Source organism: Salmo trutta, chromosome 13, assembly GCF_901001165.1.
Source record: "Salmo trutta chromosome 13, fSalTru1.1, whole genome shotgun sequence".
NCBI classification, from domain to species: domain Eukaryota; kingdom Metazoa; phylum Chordata; class Actinopteri; order Salmoniformes; family Salmonidae; genus Salmo; species Salmo trutta.
The window spans coordinates 10,494,774-10,519,720 of record NC_042969.1 but is presented as its reverse complement, the minus strand read 5'-3'; the positions used below and the strand labels follow the sequence as shown (position 1 = coordinate 10,519,720).

At 41.6% G+C, this 24,947-nt stretch overlaps 1 protein-coding gene across 2 annotated transcripts in view; it reads right to left on the bottom strand.

The window, feature by feature from the left end:
- Nucleotides 1–20,450, bottom strand: part of LOC115205164 (polycomb group RING finger protein 3) — a 38,464-nt gene extending 18,014 nt beyond the window's left edge. Inside the window, exons 1-4 of one of the 2 annotated variants that reach the window (XM_029770864.1) lie at nucleotides 20,352–20,450; nucleotides 1,810–1,913; nucleotides 1,412–1,529; nucleotides 707–803 (exon numbers count right to left, since the gene is read on the bottom strand). In XM_029770864.1, the coding sequence (XP_029626724.1) occupies nucleotides 707–803; nucleotides 1,412–1,529; nucleotides 1,810–1,824 (230 nt within the window). In that variant the 5' untranslated portion in view covers nucleotides 1,825–1,913; nucleotides 20,352–20,450. Of the gene's footprint in view, nucleotides 1–706; nucleotides 804–1,411; nucleotides 1,530–1,809; nucleotides 1,914–12,867; nucleotides 12,908–20,351 lie in introns of those variants that run through there. The other variant, XM_029770865.1, reaches the window with a different exon arrangement.
- Nucleotides 20,451–24,947: the final 4,497 nt, after the last annotated feature.

Genomic DNA, 24,947 nt, shown 5'->3' with positions numbered 1-24,947 from the left:
TTCGAAATTGGTTTTTCCATCAAAATAGGGACATTTTTCTGGCCTGCAAAATGCTTATGACTAAATAGCCGGTAGACATTTAGGCTGGCAAACATCCCCATTGGCTGTACTATTAATCAGACACTACTGCACAAGCCCTCATAGGGCAGATGGACAACAGAGTCCCTTTACTTTGTGTGTGTGTGTTTGGTTTGACTATCCAGAAGTCCTCACAAGGAGGGTAAAAAAAGGAACATTCGAACAGGTGGGGACATTTCACCGGTCCCCACAAGAAAAAAGGCTATTTTAGGCTTGGGGTTAGGTTTAGGGTTAAGGTTACAATTAGTGTTTGAATTAAGGTTAAGGGTGAGGTTTGGGAGTTATGGTTAAGGTTAGGGTTAGTTTAAAGGTTATGGTTAAGTTTAGGGTTCAGGAAAATAGGACTTTGAATGGGAATCAATTGTTTGGTCCCCACAAGGATAGTAAAACAAACGTGTGTGTGTGTGCGTGAGTGCGCACATGCGCATTTAAGCAAATATGCATGTATGTTTTTATTTGATTAGAATATTCATGTTGTTTAGTTTTCCCTCTCTGCTCCCCTCTCCTGCGACGGTATTGTTTTTGGACAGTGCTGCTGCCCCGTAGTGGTGGCTCTCTGTTCTGCACACTGATGAAACAACTGAGCTGGTAAGGGGAATGTGGTTTGATGTCCAGGCTGCGTACACACCCGATGTACTGCAGTGGGTGGCTCTGGTGAATGACAATCCTGCACGTGGGACAGGTGTTGTTCTCCTCCAGGTACTTCACTAGACAGCTTCTGCAGACTGGAAGACACAGAGACACACAGAGAGAGAGAGAGAGAGAGAGAGAGAGAGAGAGAGAGAGAGAGAGAGAGAGAGAGAGAGAGAGAGAGACATGTCAATCACACGATAAGCAATATGGGTTCTTGTTCTATCTTTTTATGTTGTAAAAAAAAAAGTGTTGCTTTTTTGAGAGACCAGCCTCGCTATGATGTGTCCGATAGCTATCCAGACATGATGTGAGTCTCTCTGTTTCATCTCTGAGGGGGGGTGTGAGAGAAAGTCATTTCCACCTGAGGATTGCGATTTAAGCTCTCCACTCTACATTGACATTTGGTCAACTAGGACTTTCCACATGTGGTACAATGGCGCCCTCTAGGGCATGACTGACCGATTACATTACTTGCGCTGCTGCTGATATTTCCTCAGACTTCTCTCTCTAGTAGGCCTACTTTGTGGGGGAGGGTTGCTTGATTGTTGTGATAATTGAACTTTAATGAGACAACAGAAATATCTATTGCTGTATGAAGCCACATGCACGAAGCCCTCATAAAGATACATGATCAGTGTTAATATGTGAATGATGTGTGTCGGTGTATGAGTGCATGCTTGTGTCATCAGCAGGTACTCACAGGTGTGTAAGCACTCTGTGACCGTAGTGGCGTCTATCAGGTACCCCTCGCACAGGCGACACGTGATGTGGGCGTTGATGTCCCACAGCTTGATCTTCCTGGTTAGCATCTCGGGGTTCTGGGGAGAAGGAGGACAAACAATTCGATTCATTCTGTTTTGTGCATTTTGCACATTCTAAGGGTAACCTCTCAATTCACTTTTGACAAAAGAATACAGGATAAAGACACATGTCAACTGTCCAACTCATTGGTTTCAAGGTTGTGCAGAGTACCTTTTAGCTTAGTATAGAGAGAGAGAGAGTGACAGACAGACAGACAGACAGACAGACAGACAGACAGACAGACACAGAGGCAAAGACATAAAATTCTATTCATGGTGGATGCTTGTTTTGGCATACCCCTAATGACGCCATGTGTTGACTGAGGATGATTTGGCAGCCACGTCTCTTCCTGCAGGCACGCAGTGGTGTTAGCTCCTCATCATGGATGCCCTCTCATGTGGCTAAAGGGAGAACACAGATAACAACATAGTCAGAATGAATTGTGCTCTACAGCAGTGGTGGCTCCTCAAAGTTCCTTGTGCCATGATGAACCAACAAAGATCCTCCAGATGAATAAAACAGTGTTTCTAGCCCAGGGTCCTCCAACCCTTATCCTGGAGAGCAGTGTTACAGGTGTGGAACAAAAGCCTGCACACACCCAGTAGCTCTCCAGGACAGGAGTTGGAGAGGCTTTTCTAGCCTCAGCCTAATCATGAACTAACCTAAAACCAGACAAATGTTCCAGAACAGAATAAATCTGTCTGATCTCAGGCTTATATTGAACCGCAAACTCTTAGGAGTAGGCTGTGACCCACCATTTTTTGAGACATTGCTCTGCAGAACTCAAATAAAACTGGGAAGTGCTGACTGCACATGCCATTGCTACTGTAAAAAGTGCATTTGTATGTGAAACAACATTTACACAATGAGACCATTGTATGGAGTGGAGATGTCCCTGAATTAATGTAACAAAATAAGAACCAGAGACATATTTAAAGTAACTTTACATCCACCAAAGCCTAAAAAAAATAAACAAGAAAAAGTGGTGTCCCCACATGACTCAAGGAATGACGTACTGCAGTACTTAGTCAATCCATTAGACATAGGCCTAGAGATTCATTACTCGTCCGAGGCAGACCGCTTTGAGTTGTGAGCTCGAAAAACCTCTTCGACCTGGCTCCCACTACTCCCACCACTTTTTTTTTGGGGGGGGGGGGGGGGCCTCTTGATCCTAAATGTGCATTCACTTTCACTCTTGTCTTGGACAATAAGAGTCTTTTTGTCTGCTCATCAGATCATGAAAATAGCCCACTTACTCCATTGAGATGAGTGAAGAAGAGCCGCTGAGGATGTGTTAGAATGCAGCATTAGAATGCAGCATGCGCTGTTTGGGTTCAAACCTGAGCTGCATACAAAATCATGTATCAGAGTTGTTGTAACAGTTGCCACACTGTCGAGTTGAACAAGTGCATTCAGTTGCAGAGCACTTGCAAGTGCGTTGACGGGACGCGTTTACCTGCCTTATAGAAAAGTTTGTGGCACATCCTTAAAAACATAAATGCTGGGCTAGTAAAAGAATACTAGTACAGAACAAGGGCCGCACACTGTTAAAGCTCCCAATTCACCGCTTTATTGACGGTGTTTCGATCCGAAACGGATCTTCGTCAGGTCAAACACACTGAGTGTTCAAATCCCAGAATATACACATTTCACCTCACATGACCGTTGCGGACATGACGCATGGTGGGTGCAAAAAAAAAAAAACTCATCAACATGACCCAGTGTTGTAACCCTGTGAAATAAATAGCAAAGGATATTTACGTGCAAATAGGTGCAGTTTCATAATGCAAGTGCTAAGTGCAATTAGTCCAACATTTTGTTAAGTTGCAGAATTGCATTTGGAATAAAAGAGTACTTAGCCCTATTTTTTTTTTAACCTTAGCTAGTCTGTACCTGCGGCCAGAGGGGGGGGGGGCTGGAATTCAGAGTGGAGCGGATGGGAAGAGACAACTGCTATTTTATTCGCCTTCTGGACGGCTCTGCCCAGGTAGAGAGATGACAGTTTTTGCCGTTTTCCCGCAAGTCCTGACTATCTTGCCCAACCTATTTTTTCTGTGCAACCGCGATATTCCCAAACCAGCAGGTCAAGCAGTAGGACAGAATGCTCTCAATGAATGATTTACAAAAGAGAACCATGATGGTTAGATCAACATTAAAAAGAGTGCAGTTTCCGTAGGAAATACAGTCTCTGTTGGCCCTTCTTAAAAATAGCGTCAGTACACTGATCCCAGGACAGCTTGTTGTCAATGACTAGCCCAAGGTATTTGAACTCCTCCACTATTTCAATGGGCACACCTTTTATCAGTGATGGTGTGTGCATTGTAGTGTTCCTTCGAAAGTCAATCACCATGTCCATTGTTTTTTTATGTATTTCATTTCAGATGGGATGACTTGCAGAGACAACTGAACAAGAGTGCTTCATTAATGAATGTGCGACAATTCAAAGTAGCTAAGATGTTAAACTGTCATAATCAAGGTGACAACTTTTCCATTACAATATAAGAAGGTAATGAAGGTTTGGTTCCAAACACCTGCAGGTTTCTGACGAAGGAACAGTCATTCAACACGACACAGGATGACTCAGTGCATCACATTGACACACCAATGGCAAGGCACTCTAGCCAATCCAGACAGTCTAGATGAAATGCTTGTCCAAACTGGTCTGCATGAACTAAGCCTATAACTATTGTCCTCCTTAATGCACATGCAATGTGATTGATGCTGGAACTGGTACTCTGTATCCTCTGAAATTAGTGTTGAGCTATGGTGTTTTAAGTTGCTCTTTTCAATTCAGAATATTTACGGTGTATCGGAGGTGCTAATGAATAAAGCTGTTCCTCTCGGGACGTCACATCATTGTGAAAACAAAAACGTGAACATCCTGAGTGAAAACATTTTTTTTTTTTGCAGATCATGAATCTGAGAACGTTGATCTTTTATGACAAAACATCACAAAACTGGAACTATAATTCCTCTTGGATCACTAAGATTAAGATCTGTAGTTATAGTGCCTTCAGAAAGTATTCAACCCCTTGACTTATTCCACATTTTGTTGTGTTACAGCCTGAATTTTTTTTCCCTCTCACACATCTACACACACTACACCATAATGGCAAAGTTAATTTTTTGAAAATTTATTGGAAATTAAATATAAAAATATCTTATTTACATAAGTATTCACAACCCTGAGTCAATACATCTGGGTAAGCATCTAAGAGCTTTGCACAATATTAAATATATATAAATCTGTCAAGTTGGTTGTTGATCATTACTAGACAGGCATTTTCAAGTCTTGCCATAGATTTCCAAGCAGATTTAAGTCAAAACTGTAACCAGGCCACTCAGGAACATTCAATGTCGTCTTGGTAAGCAACTCTGGTGTATATCTGGCCTTGCGTTTTAAGTTACTGTCCTACTGAAAGATGAATTTGTCTCCCAGTGTCTGTTGGAAAGCAGACCGAAGCAGGTTTTCCTCTAGGATTTTTCCAGTGCTTAGCTCTATTCTGTTTCTTTTTATCCCCCCCCAAAATCCCTAGTCCTTGTCAATGACAAGCATACCCATAACATGGTGCAGCCCCCACCATGCTTGAAAATATGAAGGGTGGTACTCAGTGATGTGTTGGAAGGACATTTCAGCTTTAATTTTTTATTAATTTGTTTAAAAAAAATTGAAAAACATAATTCCACTTCGACATTATGAGGTATTGTGTGTTTGCCAGTGACACAAAATCTCAATTTAATCCATTTAAAATTCTGGCTTTAACAGAATGTGGGAAAAAATCAAGGGGTGTGAATACTTTCTGAAGGCACTGTATCTATTTCATATTTATTGTTATGTTTATTGATCAGATATTATGCATTTTACCACAATTTCCACAACTACCAATTAAAACATTCTCATTACCATAATAGTTTTCAATGTCCCAAAAAGTAATAAACAAATCAATTGCTAATATGTTTTGACATTGCTCACCAAATGAAAAGGCCTGAGTTAAGCATAACACTGAAAACAAATACATTTAAAATGTAATTGAACATATGTATTTGTAATTTCTCATTACTGCAACACACTTAGTTTTTTGTCATAATTACTTGTGTATACAAGGCGGGACGAGCACGCCCCATTTTCAGCAACTGGGCTGTAGTGGAGCAGGTTGAGAGCTTCAAGTTCCTTGGTGTCCACATCAACAATCAACAACAAACTATTATGGTCCAACAAAACTAAGATGGTCGTGAAGAGGGCACGACAATACCTATTCCCCCTCAGGAGACTGAAAAAAATTGGCACGGGTCCTCATATCCTCAAAAAGTTCTACAGCTGCACCATCGAGAGCATCCTGACTGGTTGCATCACGGACTGGTATGGAAACTGCTCGGCATCTGACGGCAAAGTACTACAGGGGGTAGAGCGTACGGCCCATTACATCACTGGGGCAAAGCTTCCTGCCATCCAGGACCTCTATACCAGGCGGTGTCAGAAAGTGGCCCTAAAAATTGCCAAAGACTCCAGCCATGCTAATCATAGACTGTTCTCTCTGCTACTGCACGGCAAGCGGTACCAGAGCGACAAGTCTAGGTCAAAAGGCTTCTTAACAGCTGCTACCACCAAGCCATAAGACTGCTGAACAACTAATAAAATGGCTACCCTGACTATTTGCATTGACCACCCCTTTTTTTACGCTGCTGCTACTCAATGTTTATGATCTATTATCCATTATCCATGGCTATTCTTTAAAAGTGCCTTACTCACCATCTTAAATAAGCATGCCCCACTCAAAAAATGTAGAACTAGGAATAGATATAGTCCTTGGTTCACTCCAGACCTGTCTGCCCTTGACCAGCACAAAAACATCCTGTGGGGTTCTGCATTAGCATCGAATAGCCCCCGTGATATGCAACTTTTCAGGGAAGTTAGGAACAAATATACACAGGCAGTTAGAAAAGCTAAGGCTAGCTTTTTCAAACAGAAATTTGCATCCTGTAGTACTAACTCAAAAAAGTTATGGGACACTGTAAAGTCCATGGAGAATAAGAGCACCTCCTCCCAGCTGCCCACTGCTCTGAGGCTAGGAAACACTTTTACCACCGATAAATCCACTATAATTGAGAATTTCAATAAGCATTTCTCTACGGCTGGCCATGCTTTCCACCTGGCTACCCCTACCCAGGTCAACTGCCCGGCACCCTCCATAGCAACCCGCCAAAGCCCCCACCATTTCTCCTTCACCCAAATCCAGATAGCTGATGTTCTGAAAGAGCTGCAAAATCTGGACCCATACAAATCAGCCGGGCTAGACAATCTGGACCCTCTCTTTCTAAAATTATCTGCCGAAATTGTTGCAACCCCTATTACTAGCCTGTTCAACCTCTCTTTCGTATCGTCTGAGATTCCCAAAGATTGGAAAGCTGCCGCGGTCATCCCCCTCTTCAAAGGGGGTGACACTCTAGACCCAAACTGCTACAGACCTATATCTATCCTACCCTGTCTTTCTAAGGTCTTCGAAAGCCAAGTTAACAAACAGATTACCGATAATTTCGAATCCCACCGTACCTTCTCCGCTATGCAATCTGGTTTCAGAGCTGGTCATGGGTGCACCTCAGCCACGCTCAAGGTCCTAAACGACATCATAACCACCATCGATAAGAGACATTACTGTGCAGCCGTATTCATCGACCTGGCCAAGGCTTTCGACCCTGTCAATCACCACATTCTTATTGGCAGACTCGACAGCCTTGGTTTCTCAAATGATTGCCTCGCCTGGTTTACCAACTACTTCTCTGATAGAGTTCAGTGTGTCAAATCGGAGCGCCTGTTGTCCGGACCACTGGCAGTCTCTATGGGTGTGCCACAGGATTCAATTCTCGGGCCGATTCTCTTCTCTGTATACATCAATGATGTTGCTCTTGCTGCTGGCGATTCTCTGATCCACCTCTACGCAGACGACACCATTCTGTATACTTCTGGCCCCTCTTTGGACACTGTGTTAAGTAACCTCCAGACGAGCTTCAATGCCATACAACTCTCCTTCCGTGGCCTCAAACTGCTCTTAAACGCAGGTAAAACTAAATGCATGCTATTCAATCGATCACTGCCCGCACCTGCTTGCCCGTCCAGCATCACTACTCTGGACGGCTCTGACTTACAATACGTGGACAACTACAAATACCTGGGTGTCTGGTTAGACTGTAAACTCTCCTTCCAGACTCACATTAAGCATCTCCAATCCAAAATTAAATCTAGAATCGGCTTCCTATATCGCAACAAATCATCCTTCACTCATGCTGCCAAACACACCCTCGTAAAACTGACCATCCTACCGATCCTCAACTTCGGTGATGTCATCTATAAAATAGCCTCCAACACCCTACTCAACAAACTGGATGCAGTCTATCACAGTGCCATCCGTTTTGTCACCAAAGCCCCATACACTACCCACCATTGCGACCTGTACGCTCTCGTTGGTTGGCCCTCACTTCATACTCATCGCCAAACCCACTGGCTACAGGTTATCTACAAGTCTCTGCTAGGTAAAGCCCCGCCTTATCTCAGCTTATTGGTTACCATAGCAGCACCCACTCGTAGCTTGCGCTCCAGCAGGTATATCTCACTGGTCACCCCCAAAGCCAATTCCTCCTTTGGCCGCCTTTCCTTACAGTTCTTTGCTGCCAATGACTGGAACGAACTGCAAAAATCTCTGAAGCTGGAGACTCATATCTCCCTCACTAGCTTTAAGCACCAGCTGTCAGAGCAGCTCACAGATCACTGCACCTGTACATAGCCCATCTGTAAACAGCCCATCTATCTACCTACCTCATCCCCATACTGTATTTTTTTATTTATCTTGCTCCTTTGCATCCCAGTATCTCTACTTGCACATTCATCTTCTGCACATCTACCATTCCAGTGTTTAATTGCTATATTGTAATTACTTCGCCACCATGGCCTATTTATTGCCTTAACTTACCTCATTTGCACTCACTGTATATAGACTTTTTGTTTTCTTTTGTTCTACTGTATTATTGACTGTATGTTTTGCTTATTCCATGTGTAACTGTATGTTGTTGTATGTGTCGAATTGCTACGCTTTATCTTGGCCAGGTCGCAGTTGCAAATGAGAACTTGTTCTCAACTAGCCTACCTGGTTAAATAAAGGTGAAATAAATCAAAATAAATCTATGCATAGTCACTTTACACCTATCTACATGTACAGTACCAGTCAAAAGGTTGGACACACCTACTCATTCACGGGTTTTTCTTTATTTTTACTATTATTTGTAGAATAATAGTGAAGACATAAGAACTATGAACTAACACATGGAATCATATAGTAACCAAAAAAGTGTTAAACAAATCAAAATATATTTTAGATTTTAGATTCTTCAAAGTAGCCACCCTTTGCTTTGATGACAGCTTTGCACACTCTTGGCATTCTCTCAACCGGCTTCATGAGGTAGTCACCTGTAATGTGTTTCAATTAACAGTTGTGACTTGTTAAATGTTAATTTGTGGAATTTCTTTCCTTCATAATGCATTTGAGACAATCAGTTGTGTTGTGATAGCCCTATGTGATCAAATACCAAGTCCATATTATGGCAATAACAGCTCAAATATACCAAGAGAAACAACAGTCCATCATTACTTTAAGACATGAAGGTCAGTTAACTTGGAAAATTTCAAGAACTTTGAAAGTTTCTTCAAGTGCAATCGCAAAAACCATCAAGCGCCATGATGAAACTGGCTCTCATGAGGACCGCCACAGGAAAGGAAGACCCAGAGTTACCTTTGCTGCAGAGTATAAGTACATTCGAGTTAACTGCACCTCAGATTGCAGCCCAAATAAATGCTTCACAGAGTTCAAGTAACAGACATATCTCAACATCAACTGTTCAGAGGAGACTGCGTGAATCAGACCTTCATGGTCGAATTGCTGCAAAGAAACCACTACTGAAGGGCGCCAATAAGAAGAAGAAACTTGCTTGGGCCAAGAAGCACGAGCAATGGACATTAGACCGGTGGAATTCTGTCATATGTTCTGATGAGTCCAAATTTGAGATTTTTGGTTCCAACTGCCGTGTCTTTATGAGACGCAGAGTAGGTGAATGGATGATCTCGGCATGTGTGGTTCTCACCGTGAAGCATGGAGAAGGAGGTGTGATGGTGTGGAGGTGCTTTGGTGGTGAGACTCTATGTGATTTATTTAGAATTCAAGGCACATTTAACCAGCATGGCTACCACAGCATTCTGCAGCGATACACCATCCCATCAGGTTTGCGCTTAGTGGGATTATAATTTGTTATTCAACAGGACAGTGACTCAACACACTTCCAGGCTGTGTAAGGGCTATTTGAACAAGAAGGAGAGTGATGGAGTGCTGCATCAAATGACCTGGCCTCCACAATCACCCAAACTCAAACAATTGAGATGGTTTGGGATGAGTTGGACTGCAGAGTGAAGGAAAAGCTGCCAACAAGTGCTCAGCACATGTGGGAACTCCTTCAAGACTGTTGGAAAAGCATTCCAGGTGAAGCTGGTGGAGAGAATACCAAGAGTGTGCAAAGCTGTCATCAAGGCAAAGGGGGGCTACTTTGAAGAATCTAAAATCTAAAATCTATTTTGATTTGTTAAACACTTTTTTGGTTACTACATGATTTCTTGTGAAGAGAACTGGTCCCAAAATTGACCTCTGTGGTACAACATTATGTACTTCAAGAAATTCAGACTTAACTCCATCAATAACGATGGCCGAATTTCTGTCACTAAGATAATCATGAAACCATGAACAGGCCATGAGGCCTATCGAGGTCAATTTATTTAATGAAATAGCATGATCAACAGTATCAAAAGCTTTTGACAGGTCCACAAACAAAGCAGCACAATTCATTGTAATGTCTAAAGCATTGACAAGATCATTAACAACTAAAGTGGTTGCTGTAATAGTGCTATGCCCAGGCCAAAATGTTCACCACGTTCAAAATACATTTCTCAGATAAAAAAGAGCAAAATTTTACACTTACCAAAGATTCAAGAATCTTATCTTGACAAGGAAGCCTTGAAATGGGGCAAAAATTATGAAGATCACTACTATCCCCATCCTTATGGAGTGGCAGCACAAGAGCTGATTTCCATACTTTTGGAATATTTCCTGATAACAATTTGAAATAAAAAATGTGGAGTTTTGAGCAAAAAAACGATGGGCGCTACACTTAAGCAGACCGGGATCCAATTAATCGGCCCCTGTGGATTCCTTCTTATCTATTGCTAGTAAAGCATCCAGGACTTATTTTTCTGTAAATAGCCTAAAAGAAAAGCTTTGACTATCATTTCGCTGATCATTCAGCAAGTTTCCCCTATCAGTATCCAGCCCAATATCATTGTGAATAGGCTTAGAAGTTATTTCAAAGAGATAGCCTGCTGAAATAAAATGGTGATTAAATGCATCAATGATAGCATTTTTTCCCCGTAATGAGGCCAGTGTCTGAATTAATTTGTTGTGGCAGAGAGGAGGAAGTAGAACCCTTCAGGGATTTAACAGTTTTCCAGAATTTAACCGGGTTCCCATTACAATCCGAAAGAGTGGTTACATAATAATCAGATTTAGCCTTTCTGATTTGTATTACACAATCATTCCTCAGTTGCTTAAAGCCTGTGTTGACCCAAGCATCATCTCTTTTATAAATTACTTCTGATAATTCGATCTGCCTTTAACCCTTAATTTTTTTAAGGGAGCATGATTATCCACAATAGTACTGAAGACATCTGCTAAAAGGCTGAAAGCTAAATCAGGTTCAGGGATAGCCGAAATACAGTCAAGGTGACTAAAATAAAGAATGTAAAAAAGCCTATTCACTGATGTTTTTAAAGTTCCTCTTTGTGATGACACGAGGCTTAGATTTTTGTATTCTCACATCTCTAACACAAACAACTGGGCAATGTTCACTAACGTCTTGGGGCGAAGACACCAGTAGAAACATTGTTACCGGGAGTTAATCCACTTCACTTACTGTAGTTCAATAATCAAAATAGATATTTTTTCAAACTCAAGGTGTCATATCATATCTGACACCCTATTCTTTCTGCAAAACATCTTTGAATCTTAATTCGGAGTAAATATTTAAGAGTTTTTGGAAAACGTGGTCACATAAGACCAAGGGAGATTTTACTGTCATTCTGTTACCAAACTTTACATTTGCACTGTTCTTCGAGTAAATGGGTCTTTATAAAATGTTCAGTGGAAATTGTTAAAAGTAGTCTTTGTTAGTTGTATGGGTTGTTTAACTTTGCAATCAATGGATTTTGTTTGGCATACTTTTAAAGTAAAACAAAATCAGGTGTGGAAGCACCTTATATTATGTGGAATCACTTGCTTAAATATACTTTGAATGCCTCATTTAAAAAATAAAATAAATGTCACCTTTATTTAACCAGGTAGGCCAGTTGAGAAGAAGTTCTCATGTACAACTGCGACTTGGCCAAGATAAAGCAAAGCAGTGCGACACAAACAACAACACAGAGTTACACATGAAATAAACAAACATACAGTCAATAACACAATAGAAAAATCTATATACAGTGTGTGCAAATGAGGTAAGATAAGGGAGGTAAGGCGTGAGGAGGTAAGGTAATAAATAGGCCATAGTGGCGAAATAATTACAGTTTAGCAATTAAACACTGGAGTGATAGATGTGCAGAAGATGAATGTGCAAGTAGAGATACTGGGGTGCAAAGGAGCAAAATAAAAAATAACAGTATGGGGATGAGGTAGTTGGATGGGCAATGGCTATGTACAGGTGCAGTGATCTGTGAGCTGCTCTGACAGCTGGTGCTTAAAGTTAGAGTGTTTACTCCAGTGTTTTTTTTTATTTTGGCAAAAACAAATAAAGGCTATGCCTAATATACAGTGGGGTACGGAATGATTGGATCCCTTGATAAAGATGAGCAAAAAATACTAAAATAAGTAATACAAATACTGAGTCGTAGTGTATGCTCCAAAACATTTACTAATTATCTTAGGTTATACCAATACAATTGCTCAGAGAAAGACATTTAGTTAATTAAGTAATATGTAAAGATCTAAAAAAGATAGGGGTCAAAGGTATTGGATCCCCTGTTTTCAATACTCCAGCCTACACACAATACCCCAAAATGTTAAAGTGGAATTATGTTTCTAGAAATGTTTACAAATGAATAAAAAATGAAAAGCTGAACTGTCTTGAGTCAATAAGTATTCAACCCCTTTGCTATGGCAAGACTAAATAAGTTCAGGAGTAAATATTTGCTTAACAAGTTACATAATAAGTTGCATGGACTCACTCTGTGTGCAATAATAGTGTTTAACATGATTTGTGAATGCCTACCTCATCTCTGTACCCCACACACCGGCAAGGTCCCTCAGTCAAGCAGTGAATTTCAAACACAGATTCAACCACAAAGACCAGGGAGGTTTTCCAGTGCCTCGCAAAGAAGGGCACCTATTGGTAGATGGATAAAGAAAAATAAAGCAGACATTGAATATCCCTTTGAGCATGGTGAAGTTATTAATTACACTTTGGATGGTCTATCAATACACCCAGTCACTACAAAGATACAGGCGTCCTTCCTAACTCAATAGCTGGAGAGGAAATAAAACCACTCAGAGATTTACCCATGAGGCCAATGGTGACTTTAAATCAGTTACAGAGTTGAATGGCTACTCCGCAATACCAACCTAAATGACAGAAGGAAGCCTGTACAGAATACAAATATTCCAAAACATGCATCCTGTTTGCAATAAGGCACTAAAGTAAAACTGCCAAAAATGTGGAAAAGAAATTAACTTTATATCCTGAATACAAAGCGTTATGTTTGGGGCAAATACAACACATCACTGAGTACCACTCTTCATATTTTCAAGCATGGTGGTGGCTGCATCATGTTATGAGTATGCTTCTCATCGACAAGGACTAGGGATTTTTTGGGGGATAAAAAGGAACGGAATAGAGCTAAGCACAGGAAAAATCCTAGAGAAAAACCTGTTTCAGTCTGTTACGCCTTCTTCACCACGCTGTCTGTGTGAAGAGACCTTGTCAGGTTATCAGTGGTGTGCACACCGAGGAACTTGAAGCTTTTGACCCTTTCCACTGTGGCCCCGTCGATGTGGATGGGGGCCTGCTCTTTCTGACTTCTCGATCAGCTGCTTCGTTTGAGGTTATTTTCCTGGAACCACTCCGCCAGGGCTCTCACCTCCTCCCTGTAAGTTGTCTGATCGTTGTTAGTAATCAGGCCTACCACTGTAGTGTAGACAGCAAACCTGATGATTGAGTTGGAGACGTGCGTGGCCATGCAGTCATGGGTGAACAAGGAGTACAAGAGGGGCTGAGTACACACCCCTGTTGGGCCCCATGTTGAGGTTCAGCGTGTTGCGGCGGTGTAGTTGCCCACCTTTACCACTTGGTGTCGGGCCTATTAGGAAATCCAGGACCCAGTTACACAGGGAGGGATTCAGATCCAGGGCCCTGAGCTTAGTGATGGGCTTGGAGGGCACTATGGTGTTGAAGCCTGAGCTGTCGTCGATGAACAGAGTTCTGTATTTCACTGAAAGAATAAACGTTTTGTTTTCGAAATGATAGTTTCCGGATTTTACCATATTAATGACCTAAGGCTCGTATTTCTGTGTGTTTATTATATTATTATTAAGTCAATGATTTGATATTTGATAGAGCAGTCTGACTGAGCGGTGGTAGGCAGCAGCAGGCTCGTCAGCATTCATTCAAACCGCACTTTCCTCCGTTTGCCAGCAGCTTTTCGCAATGCTTGAAGCACAGCTCTGTTTATGACTTCAAGCCTATCAACTCCCAAGATTAGGCTGGCAATACTATAGTGCCTATAAGAACATCCAATAGTCAAAGGTATATGAAATACAAATGGTATAGAGAGAAATAGTCCTATAATTCCTATAATAACTACAACCTAAAACTTCTTAACTGGGAAAATTGAAGACTCATGTTAAAAGGAACCGCCAGCTTTCATATGTTCTGAGCAATAAACTTAAACGTTAGCTTTTTTACATGGAACATATTGCACTTTTACTTTCCTCTCCAACACTGTGTTTTGCATTATTTAAACCAAATTGAACATGTTTCATTATTTATTTGAGACTAAATAGATTTTATTTATGTACTATATTAAGTTAAAATAGTGTTTATTGTTCATTCAGTATTGTTGTAATTGTCATTTTTACAAATATATATATAAAAATCGGCCGATTAATCGGTAGCGGCTTTTTTTGGTCTTCCAATAATTGGTATCGGTATCGCCGTTGAAAAATCATAATCGGTCGACCTCTACCCTCTATCCACGGTTTTTGGTTTAGATAAGTTCTAATAATCACAGTGGGAACAACATCCTCTATGCACTTATTGATTAACCCCATCACCGAGTCACTGTATACATCGAGACAAGTCTCAGAGGTGACCAGGAACATACCCCAGTCCACGTGATGAAAACAATCTTGAAGCATAGATTCCGATTGGTCAAACCAACATTGAACAGTCCTTACCACGGGAGCTTCCTGTTTAAGTTTCTGCCTATAAATGGGGAGGAGCAGAATGGAAGCGTGATATAATTTGCTGAAGGGAGGCTGGGGGGGGGGGGGCTTGTAGCCATCCCGGAAGGGAGAGTAGCAATGATCCAGGGTCCATGTTGCGCATGTAGCACAGGAGATGTGTTGATAGAATTTCAGTAGCATTTTCCTCAGATTTCCTTTATTAAAGTACCCAGCTACAATAAATGCGGCCTCAGAATATGCGGTTTCCAGTTTCAACATAGTCCTGTGTAGTTCCTTGAGAGTGAACACAGTGTCGGCTTGGAGGGAATATACACGGCAGTGACGATGACCGAAGAAAATTCTCTTCGAAGGTGATGCAGTCGGCATTTGAAGGTGAGGTATTCCAGATCGGGAGAACAAAAGGTCTTGAGTTCCTGTACGTTACTACAATCACACCATGAGTTGCTAATCATGAAACAAACCCATCCTCCTTTATTTTTTTCTAAGAGTTCTTTCTTCCCATCAGCACGATGGACAGAGAACCCCGCTGGCTGAATGGACGGGGTTCCTGGTGCTGGGTAAAGTTCATGATGCTGTTGACCTTTAACAAGGGCCCCAGGACCAGTGGAAGCAAAATAGCCCCATAATATCAAAGACCCACCACCATATTTTAAAGTAAGATAAAGTTTATTGTTATTGTGTTTCCATCAGGAGTGTGACACTAAAGACTTGTGGCGAGCAGAATCAACAACCTCTCCATCATTCAAGACTGTTGCTTTGTGAGAAGGTGTTAAAGTTCACAGTTTGCCTTTGTTATGTAAATGCAAGCTGAAAAGTACCCAGGGCCTTGCCTTGGCTCCAACTTAGAGCAGGTCTGCCGGAATCATGGCCCAGTGAGACACGGGTGCCGGCCGGCATAGATGGAAACAGAAAAGTCTGAGCCTTTGGGTAAAACACTGGGGTAAATTCTCAATTGAAATTTGGCTACACACATACTCACACAAGCACACACACATGCAAACACACACACAGACACGCAGGCATCACAAAGAGCCCCTGTTGGCAGCCTGTGGGCAGTGGAGTGTTTGGGTCCAGTGTAGACTGGGTGACAGCCTGAGAGTCAGACACTGAGGCCTGTATCAGCAGAGGCAGCCAGGAGGAGAACACTCTTGTTGTGGCTGATGCATTGGATTCACTTCAAACACACATACACACGGGCGCACGTGCACACACACACTGTATATTCTACCCTTCTAAATGCTCTATGATGGTCCCAACTGACTCATGAATGAGAGTTGGTGCCAGGAGGGATAGACAGACCATACAAGTGTTCAAATGTGAAGCAAGCTGCACTAATGTGATGAGATGCCAGAAAGCCTTCTTATGTGTTGTTATGTGTCATGCAGTGGCCAAATCAGTTATGAAAATGGTGTGACCATTTTGGTTTGTGAAATGGAGTTGCCTGATTGGTGGATCACAGCTAGAAACATGCACGCAATATGACATGGGCTAGCATGAGGAAATTCTCAGAATTGACCACACTTGTCAAACAGTGTAGTGTGTTTAGGCCCTCGCTGATTCCCTGGCCAGTTTAGGTGCGGGGTAATGCAATGGACAGTGACTGCTGTAGATTGAGACAAATTGATCTTGGGTAGTGCACAGGGACACACACATAGTTAAGGAGCTAGTGAATAAACCCTATCATCAGCAGCAGCTGCATCAGACTACTGCAACAGGAGGAAGAGACAAGGAGTAAACAAGGAAATGTGGTTCCCTCAGGTTCTGTTGAGCCATGTTGTTGTCTTTCATTAACTAAGAAGCACAGCTACCAACTTTTCAGCTACCAACTTTTCAGCTAACAACGTTTCAGCTAACACCGTTTGTTTACACTAGACTCTATCACCTATCAGGAACAACTATTATTGTTTTATATACCGATAACCTTTTCTCTGGTTAAGGTGAACTTTGGTCAAGCGGTTGGGTTTCCCTTGAATTGCATTGCTAGATAGCTAGAGGCCCTGTTCAGAGTCACTGGGCTTAGGCCTATTTGTCTTTAAATGTGTCTTGTAGAGGATGTCCAAGTTGTCAGCATAGTGCAATTTACACTTAGGCCTACATGTTCAGTCTATAACAACGCTCTCATAATGTGTCTTGTGCTACTGCCTCTGTATTTCAGTGTGGATTTCAATAACGTTCCCAAATCCTTTAGGCTCTATCAGGGTTTCATGGAGCGATCCCTAAGCGCATGCTTGTTTTCACCTTTGAGTCTTGACATAAAGCACATTTTGTAGTTTTCAACTAAAACATATACTGTCGAATCTGTAAGTTGGGGGGGGGGGGGGGGCTAGTATAGGCTTGACACTATGCGTGAGGTGGTAGGTGGACGATGCATCAACAGTCTCCAATTTGGAGATGCAGCCAAAAACCATTTGAAAAATACAACTTTCACCTCACTTCAAAAACTAGGAATTTTAATGACTTCTAGTACATTTACATTTTACATTTACGTCATTTAGCAGACGCTCTTATCCAGAGCGACTTACAAATAGTACAAAACATTGATGTATTTCCTGTCATGGAATTCATTTTAATCAGCGAAGTACATGCCAGGGGGGGTTTGAAGCAATGAGAGCAAAGAGAGAGAGTAGCAAACAGCCATTTGAAGGTTCTCTAAATTCTTTGAGAGTAGGAAAGAAAAAATGTGTTGTATGTAAACAGTGCAATAAGACTGTGATTTGCATCATTGATAAGGCATCACTTTACACAGGATCAAACAAATAGGCCTACTGTAGACAGGAGTGTACTAGTGTAAATATTGTAATGATTTTGGGCAGCCTTCTTGTCATTGTTTAAAGAAATCACAAAGCTATATTCAGACGTAAGACTAAAAGGCAGTTTTAGTTGTAAACTAACAAATCCTTAAACAGAACCTTAACTAACAGCCGTTACACAACTAGGGTTGGCAGTGGCACTACATAAGCAAGTCACCGCCTATTCGGTTCATGAACACAGCCTAAACATTCTTAATTTGACAATTTTAGCCCATCTGAAAGCCCATCTAACACACAGTTGAAATGTATCCTTACAGAATTTAGGGTAGTACTTTACATTACAACGCAGACTAAAGTGGTAATAACATGGCAATAATGGGGTAACAAGTTATAGTTACACACTGAAAATGTACTCCTCTCAGACGTCCACTAGAATATAGGACGTAGGGTATAGTGGGTGATTTGGGATTGGGTTACTTGAATTGCTTCACAAAGCCTTCCCATTACCACTTTCAAATTGGCAAGTGTTCCTGGATTCAGTCCAGTGCCCATCAGTTAACAAGAATTTAGAGATTTTGCTAAATGCATGAATGATAGGCCATATACCATGGCCTGGGTAAGCATCAACAGGCTAACTAGCCCCATCTGTCAAACTCAGAAAGCAACAGCCAGTGGATCATTTCTTCCCTAAATCTTGGTTCCCTAAATCTTGATCAGTGTGTGTGTGTGTGTGTGTGTGTGTGCGTGTACGTGCGTGCGTGCGTGTGTGTGCGCAGTGAGTAAAAACCACTGGATTAGCACAATCGGTTGTGTGAACCAGTTCTTCAGGATGTTGGCATACAACAGCAACAGTCAGGGTAGTAACTGATACAGTTAGGACCTACTTCCCTCTATGGGTGTAATCCACTCACGAGTGTAGAGAAACTCCTACACATAGTGCAGAATGCTGAGTAGATTCCGGTCTTATTCTCAAACTGAATAGGATTTGTACATTCACAAGGTCTATAAGTAACATCGGGTGTTCCCTTTTTCATGTCTGCATATGCTGTGATAATTTCAAGAAGGGATGAAGTGGGATATGGTTCAAAGAGGTGATATCTGGTTTCTTGTCCATCTGTTGTTTTGCTCTGCTGGTCACTGATCAGCGATTCTCATTAACAACAGTCAACACACCTTGACAAAGAAGGTGGTATGGAATGGAACCGAATGGAATTGAACCAAATCCCCAAAAATGTTGGTATTTTGGCATTTCAGCAACACTTATTTATAGCCCTAACACTTGTATTGTGACCAAAACGAACTAAACTACATTACAATGTAATTACTACAATGTAACAACAAGGTTGATGTGGTAGTAGGCTAATTACAGCGTTACCACAGGTATAAGAGCAGCTTTACATATGGGCTATTCTATACACAGCCAGGCATAGTAGCCATAGCATCATGGATAGAGAGACCGCCACAAAGCTGTAGCCTAATGTCCAGTAGTTACACCACTGGCATCAACATGTGGAATCTTTGTATGGCTACTGTAGTTCTTTGTAAAGTGTGAGTGGGTGTTTTTTATTTATTTTACTGTTCATAACAAAGGCTGTTATGAAGAGAAGAACAGCCTTCTTAATTGCTCTAAGGTAGGTTTCATGACCAACAATATTGAAAACAGCCAATGGCTCTCTGCAATTTTCCCCTGATCAATCAATTTAAGACAACCAGGAATGAAGAAGCTGTTCGTGTTTAGATATATTTATTACTTAAAAAGCAAAGTAGGTAATGCTACAATAAAAGTTTAGTCATTTTGTTCCTGTCTGCCTTTGTGATCTGCCTTGTGCTATTATGCAAGTCATAAACCATTGAATCCATATAGTCTGAAGCTAGGAAAACCCACCTAGGTTAAGCTTGTTAGACACTTATATTGCTATATTGTGCCATGTCCCACTGAGTAATTTACATATCGCTGTCCCTGATTACAAGACAATCTACCAAAAGAGAGACTTGTTGGCTCGACCCTTCACCAAAACCCCACAATGTAACAGCTCCATACAGTCAGACGGGGCCGTAATAGCCCCTAAAAAGCAATAACTTTCTTTTGTCTAGATTAAATCATGTGGCGACAACTACACCATCGTGCATTTAACACCGAACTTTCGAAACCCGAAGACGTTAATGTTGGACCATGGTTTTTCAAGAACATTCCAGGCAATGGGAAAGATTGGTCTCTCCAAACAACACAAATATTATGGGAGACATGTGAGCGTCTACGAGAGCTCCCTTCCTAAAGAACAAAAAGCGTGCTTCGCTGCTATCCAAACCCTCCCGTATAATGCACTCTTCCTTGAAAAGGATCCCGGTGCCTAACTGCAGGGCCCGGCGCCGCCATACACTACAACATTGGCACCTACAACAACACGTATGGCATGTCCATACCACCAAGCGGAAAAGACACAGACACAAATGAATAAGAACAATACAAATCGCAGCCATAAATCAATAAAAGACGCATTAATGCATTAATATGCCTAAAATATTTCAAGTTAAACGAACTAACCTGTTTGGGAACAGTACAGTCCGCTGGATATTGGGTTGAACGCGAGTTAAATGCACTATTGGTAAAACAAAGAGGCGAAAATGTCCGGGCAATACCGAAACAGGCCGAAACACCATTTGGAGCTTTGCTGAGCATGCGCTGATTAGTCGAGGGGGAGGAGGGTTGAACGAGAGTAGACGAATAGGTAACATTGTAGGGAGCGACCCATTCATTTAAAATAATTCACTATTTTTATACATTTCTATACATTTTAGAATTCCGGGAAATTCCCCCCAAAAAACACACAATGAAATGAAGGGTGATTTGTGGGTAAGACCTGGTGACTATGTTGTCAGAATAAGTTTCTTTGAAAATAGCCCACTACTGTATTAGGAGTTATGTATGTCATCACAGTCAATTTGATGATGGTAACACTATACACAAAAGACGTTTGATGTCTGAGATGTAGCACATTAGGATGTCAAAAGTAAAAGGTGGATGCTTGTGCTAAAATGTACCCTGATGTAGAATGATGTTGACAAAAAGAGCAATATTTATTTAATATTACTGCAAGATAGGGTGTTTATAAATGGCCCTGTGGTCACACTTCCAATAAGTTTGAGATGTGTTCAATGTGGATTGAGTTTATAAGTAGGACCAGGCTCATTTGGGGAGATTTTAAAAGTCCTCCAACAAGTTTAACATATTAATCAAACATTTGATTAATTCAGGCAATAACTCATAATAGCGTTATGCCATTCCACCAATAGAGTGCCAGTTGGGTAGTGCTATTTGGTTAAGATAAGCAATTTATTTAACCTGTATTTAACATTCTATCATAAAGAGCACATGTTCAAGTTAATAAAAAACATGTTTTCACATCTCCAGAGGTTAAATTAAGAAAAATTACTATAAAAGGTGACAATTAAAGTAACAGGGTTGGAGTTTTCATCTTAAATCAGCCATAACTCCCCTTGGGACGGGGTAATGGAATGTTGTGTGCAACTGGGAGGAGCAATTGAATGCAAGCTTCACAAAAAATAGCAATTATTAAAACATTTCTAGCCTATCTATCTATCTATGAGTAGCATGGTTGATGTGTTATGTAATCTGTATTTAACTAGGCAAGTCAGTTAAGAATAAATTCTTATTTACAATGACAGCCAAATTCAGACGTCACTGGGCCAAATGTGCACCGCCCTATGGGACTCCCAATCATGGCCAGGTGTGATACAGCCTGGATTTGAACCAGGGATTGTAGTGATGCCTCTTGTACTGAGATGCAGTGCCTTATACCGCTGCGCCACTTGGGAGCACTATGCTCGACCTGTTCAGTTTTCCTCCATGTAACACCAGAAAATGGTCAAAAAGAGTAGAACCAGCTCACCTGCTTTGATACTCTTTGACAATTACATGTTCAATGTTTCTTTAGAAAAAATCATTTAAAAAGGAATATTTTCACCATATTAAAATGACAGTTTAGTTCACGTAACAGGGTTGACCTTAAAATGAGGGACAAACGTAAATGAATCACTAATTGCGTTAAATAAATATGAATCTTCAAAAACGACTGTCAAAGCAACAAAGTAACCTAGCCTTTACAATGGTGGTAAAACTTGGGGACATTTCTGCACTAAGTGGGTTAAAACTCCATATATCAAAGGGACGCAAAAGGCACTTTCTTCCTGGAAGGACCCAACTGCTTAGAGGGAGGTTAAGGGCTAATGCCAGGAGACTAGGTCAAACCTTATCAGAGAAGATTTGCTTTTTCATTATGTTTCAACATAGGTACACAGTTTACAGGTAGTCCTACACACATCCTTAACATGAGCAATCAAGCACCAGAATGAAAAGCCTCTATGAATCAATTGTGTTAACCTGACTAGCCACTCCAGTGGCCTACACATTGACGTAACAAAATCCATATGTGACAACACATGTGACAGCCTATCAGTGGAGTCTCCTCAGCGGAGGAAGGGGTGGACCACCCCCTTCAGTGAATTTCATAAAAATAAAAACGATACAACGTTACAAAAAAGTTATCCTTTTTAGATAAAACTATACAAAATATATTCACGTCACCAAATAATTGATTAAAACACTCTTTCGCAACAAAGGTCTAAAGTAGCCTCAACCACACTCTGAATTGTAGTCCCATGGCTTAGCTTCTGTCCTCTGGGTACATTGACTTCAGTACAAAACCTAAGAGGCTCATGGTTCCCACCCCCTTCTATAGACTTAAACAGTAATTATGACAACTTCCAGAGGACGTCCCCCAACCTATCAGAGCTCTTGCAGCATGAACTGACATGTTGTCCACCAAATCAAAGAATCAGAGAAACGTCCTCTCACTGTCAACTGTGTTAATTTTCAGCAAACTTAACGTGTAAATATTTGTATGAACATAACAAGATTCAACAAGATTCAACAACTGAGACATAAACTAAACAAGTTCCACAGACATGTGACTAACATAAATGGAATAATGTGTCCCTGAACAAAGGGGGGGGGGGGGGTCAAAATCAAAAGTAACCTGCAAGTTCCCAGACATTTCTGGGGGGAATGGCCCTAGCCCTCACCCTCCGATCCAACCGGTCCCAGACATGCTGAATGGGATTGACATCTGGGCTCTTCGCTGGCCATGGCAGAACACTGACATTCCTGTCTTGCAGGAAATCACGCACAGAACGAGCAGTATGGCTGGTGGCATTGTCATGCTGGAGGGTCATGTCAGGATGAGCCTGCTGGAAGGGTACCACATAAGGGAGGAGGATGTCTTCCCTGTAACACACAGCGTTGAGATTGCCTGCAATGGCAACAAGCTCAGTCCGATGATGCTGTGACACACCGCCCCAGACCATGGACCCTCCACCTCCAAATCCATCCCGCTCCAGAGTACAGGCCTCGGTGTAATGCTCATTCTTTCAATGATAAACGCTGATCCGATCATCCCCCCTGGTGAGACAAAACCGCGACTCGTCAGTGAAGAGCACTTTTTGCCAGTCCTGTCTGTTCCAGCAACGGTGGGTTTGTGCCCATAGGCGACGTTGTTGCCGGTGATGTCTGGTGAGGACCTGCCTTACAACTGGCCTACAAGCCCTCAGTCTAGTCTCTCTCAGCCTATTGTGGACAGTCTGAGCACTGATGGAGGGATTGTGTGTTCCTGGTGTACCTCGGGCAGTTGTTGTTGCCATCCTGTACCTGTTCCGCAGGTGTGAAGTTCGGATGTACCGATCCTGTGCAGGTGCTGTTACACATGGTCTGCCACTACGAGGATGATCAGCTGTCCGTTCAGTCTCCTGTAGCGCTGTCTTAGGCGTCTCACAGTACAGACATTGCAATTTATTGCCCTGGCCACATCTGCATGCATGCCGGCCACATCCTCATGCATGCCTTAGACACATTCACACAGATGAGCAGGAACCCTGGGCATCTTTCTTTTGGTGTTTTTCAGAGTCAGTAGAAAGGCCTCTTTAGTGTCCTAAGTTTTCATAACTGTGACCTTAATTGCCTACTGTCTGTAAGCTGTTAGTGTCTTAACGACCGTTCCACAGGTGCATGTTCATTAATTGTTTATGGTTCATTGAACAAGCATGGGAAACAGTGTTTAAACCCTTTACAATGAAGATCTGTGAAGTTATTTAGATTCTTACGAATTATCTTTGAAAGACAGTGTCCTGAAAAAGGGACGTTTCTTTTTTTCTGAGTTTAGTACTGAAAGCATAAACTACAGCTAGCTAGCACTGCAGTGCATAACATGTGAGTAGTTGTCTCAAAGAGAGAGAAAGACAGTAGGTGAACGGTTTTGAACAAATTAATTTCTTCCAAAAGCAGGAGAGAAAGAGAGATTGTCATTTTCTTTTCACTTTCAGTTTCACTTACTTAGCTAGCAAATGTAGCTAGCTAGTTTAGCATACTCACACCCTGCTCAACCAGAGCGAGGCTATGTTACCTAGCTGGCTATGACTATCCAACACAACATTGGAACTCTTCCAAGTGAAGATAAGCTTTTGGTTTGACTAATTTATTGCCACAGGGGCCCGCCGTTGAAACTGCTAAACTGCTAAACTGCTTACCAACTATACACTGTAACATTACTGCATGATTGTAGCGGGTTTACTAACGCGTTAGTTCTATTAGCTATGTTGACTATGATGTTACTTTAGCTAATATGGTGACAACTCTGTAGGCTGTGTGTAGCAGATATGATATCGTTTGGCTTGGAAAGTTTTTTTTGCCTGGTCACATACAGCTGATGTGTTGTGTATTGAAGTCCACAAACAAAGTGAAAAGGTGAGAGGGGGAGAGCGCATAGATGCGAGAAGGAATATAACGTGGCTGCTATGAAGGTGAACTGTGTTTTCGTGTGATCAGGGGTGTATTCATTCTGACAATTCTGTTTTAAAAAATGTTTCTTTAACGGAAGCAAATGGAATGAAATGGGGATAAACATACCTGAATTTCTCCAATAGAAACTCTCGTTTGCAACTGTTAGACTAAAGATTACAACCTAGATCAGCCAGATGCAGGCCAGAGTGTGCAAGGCAGTATTGAATGTGTCCCTGTCTGTCTCCTCAAATGTTTCTCTTGACCTGTGTGCACCTACCTTGCAAACTT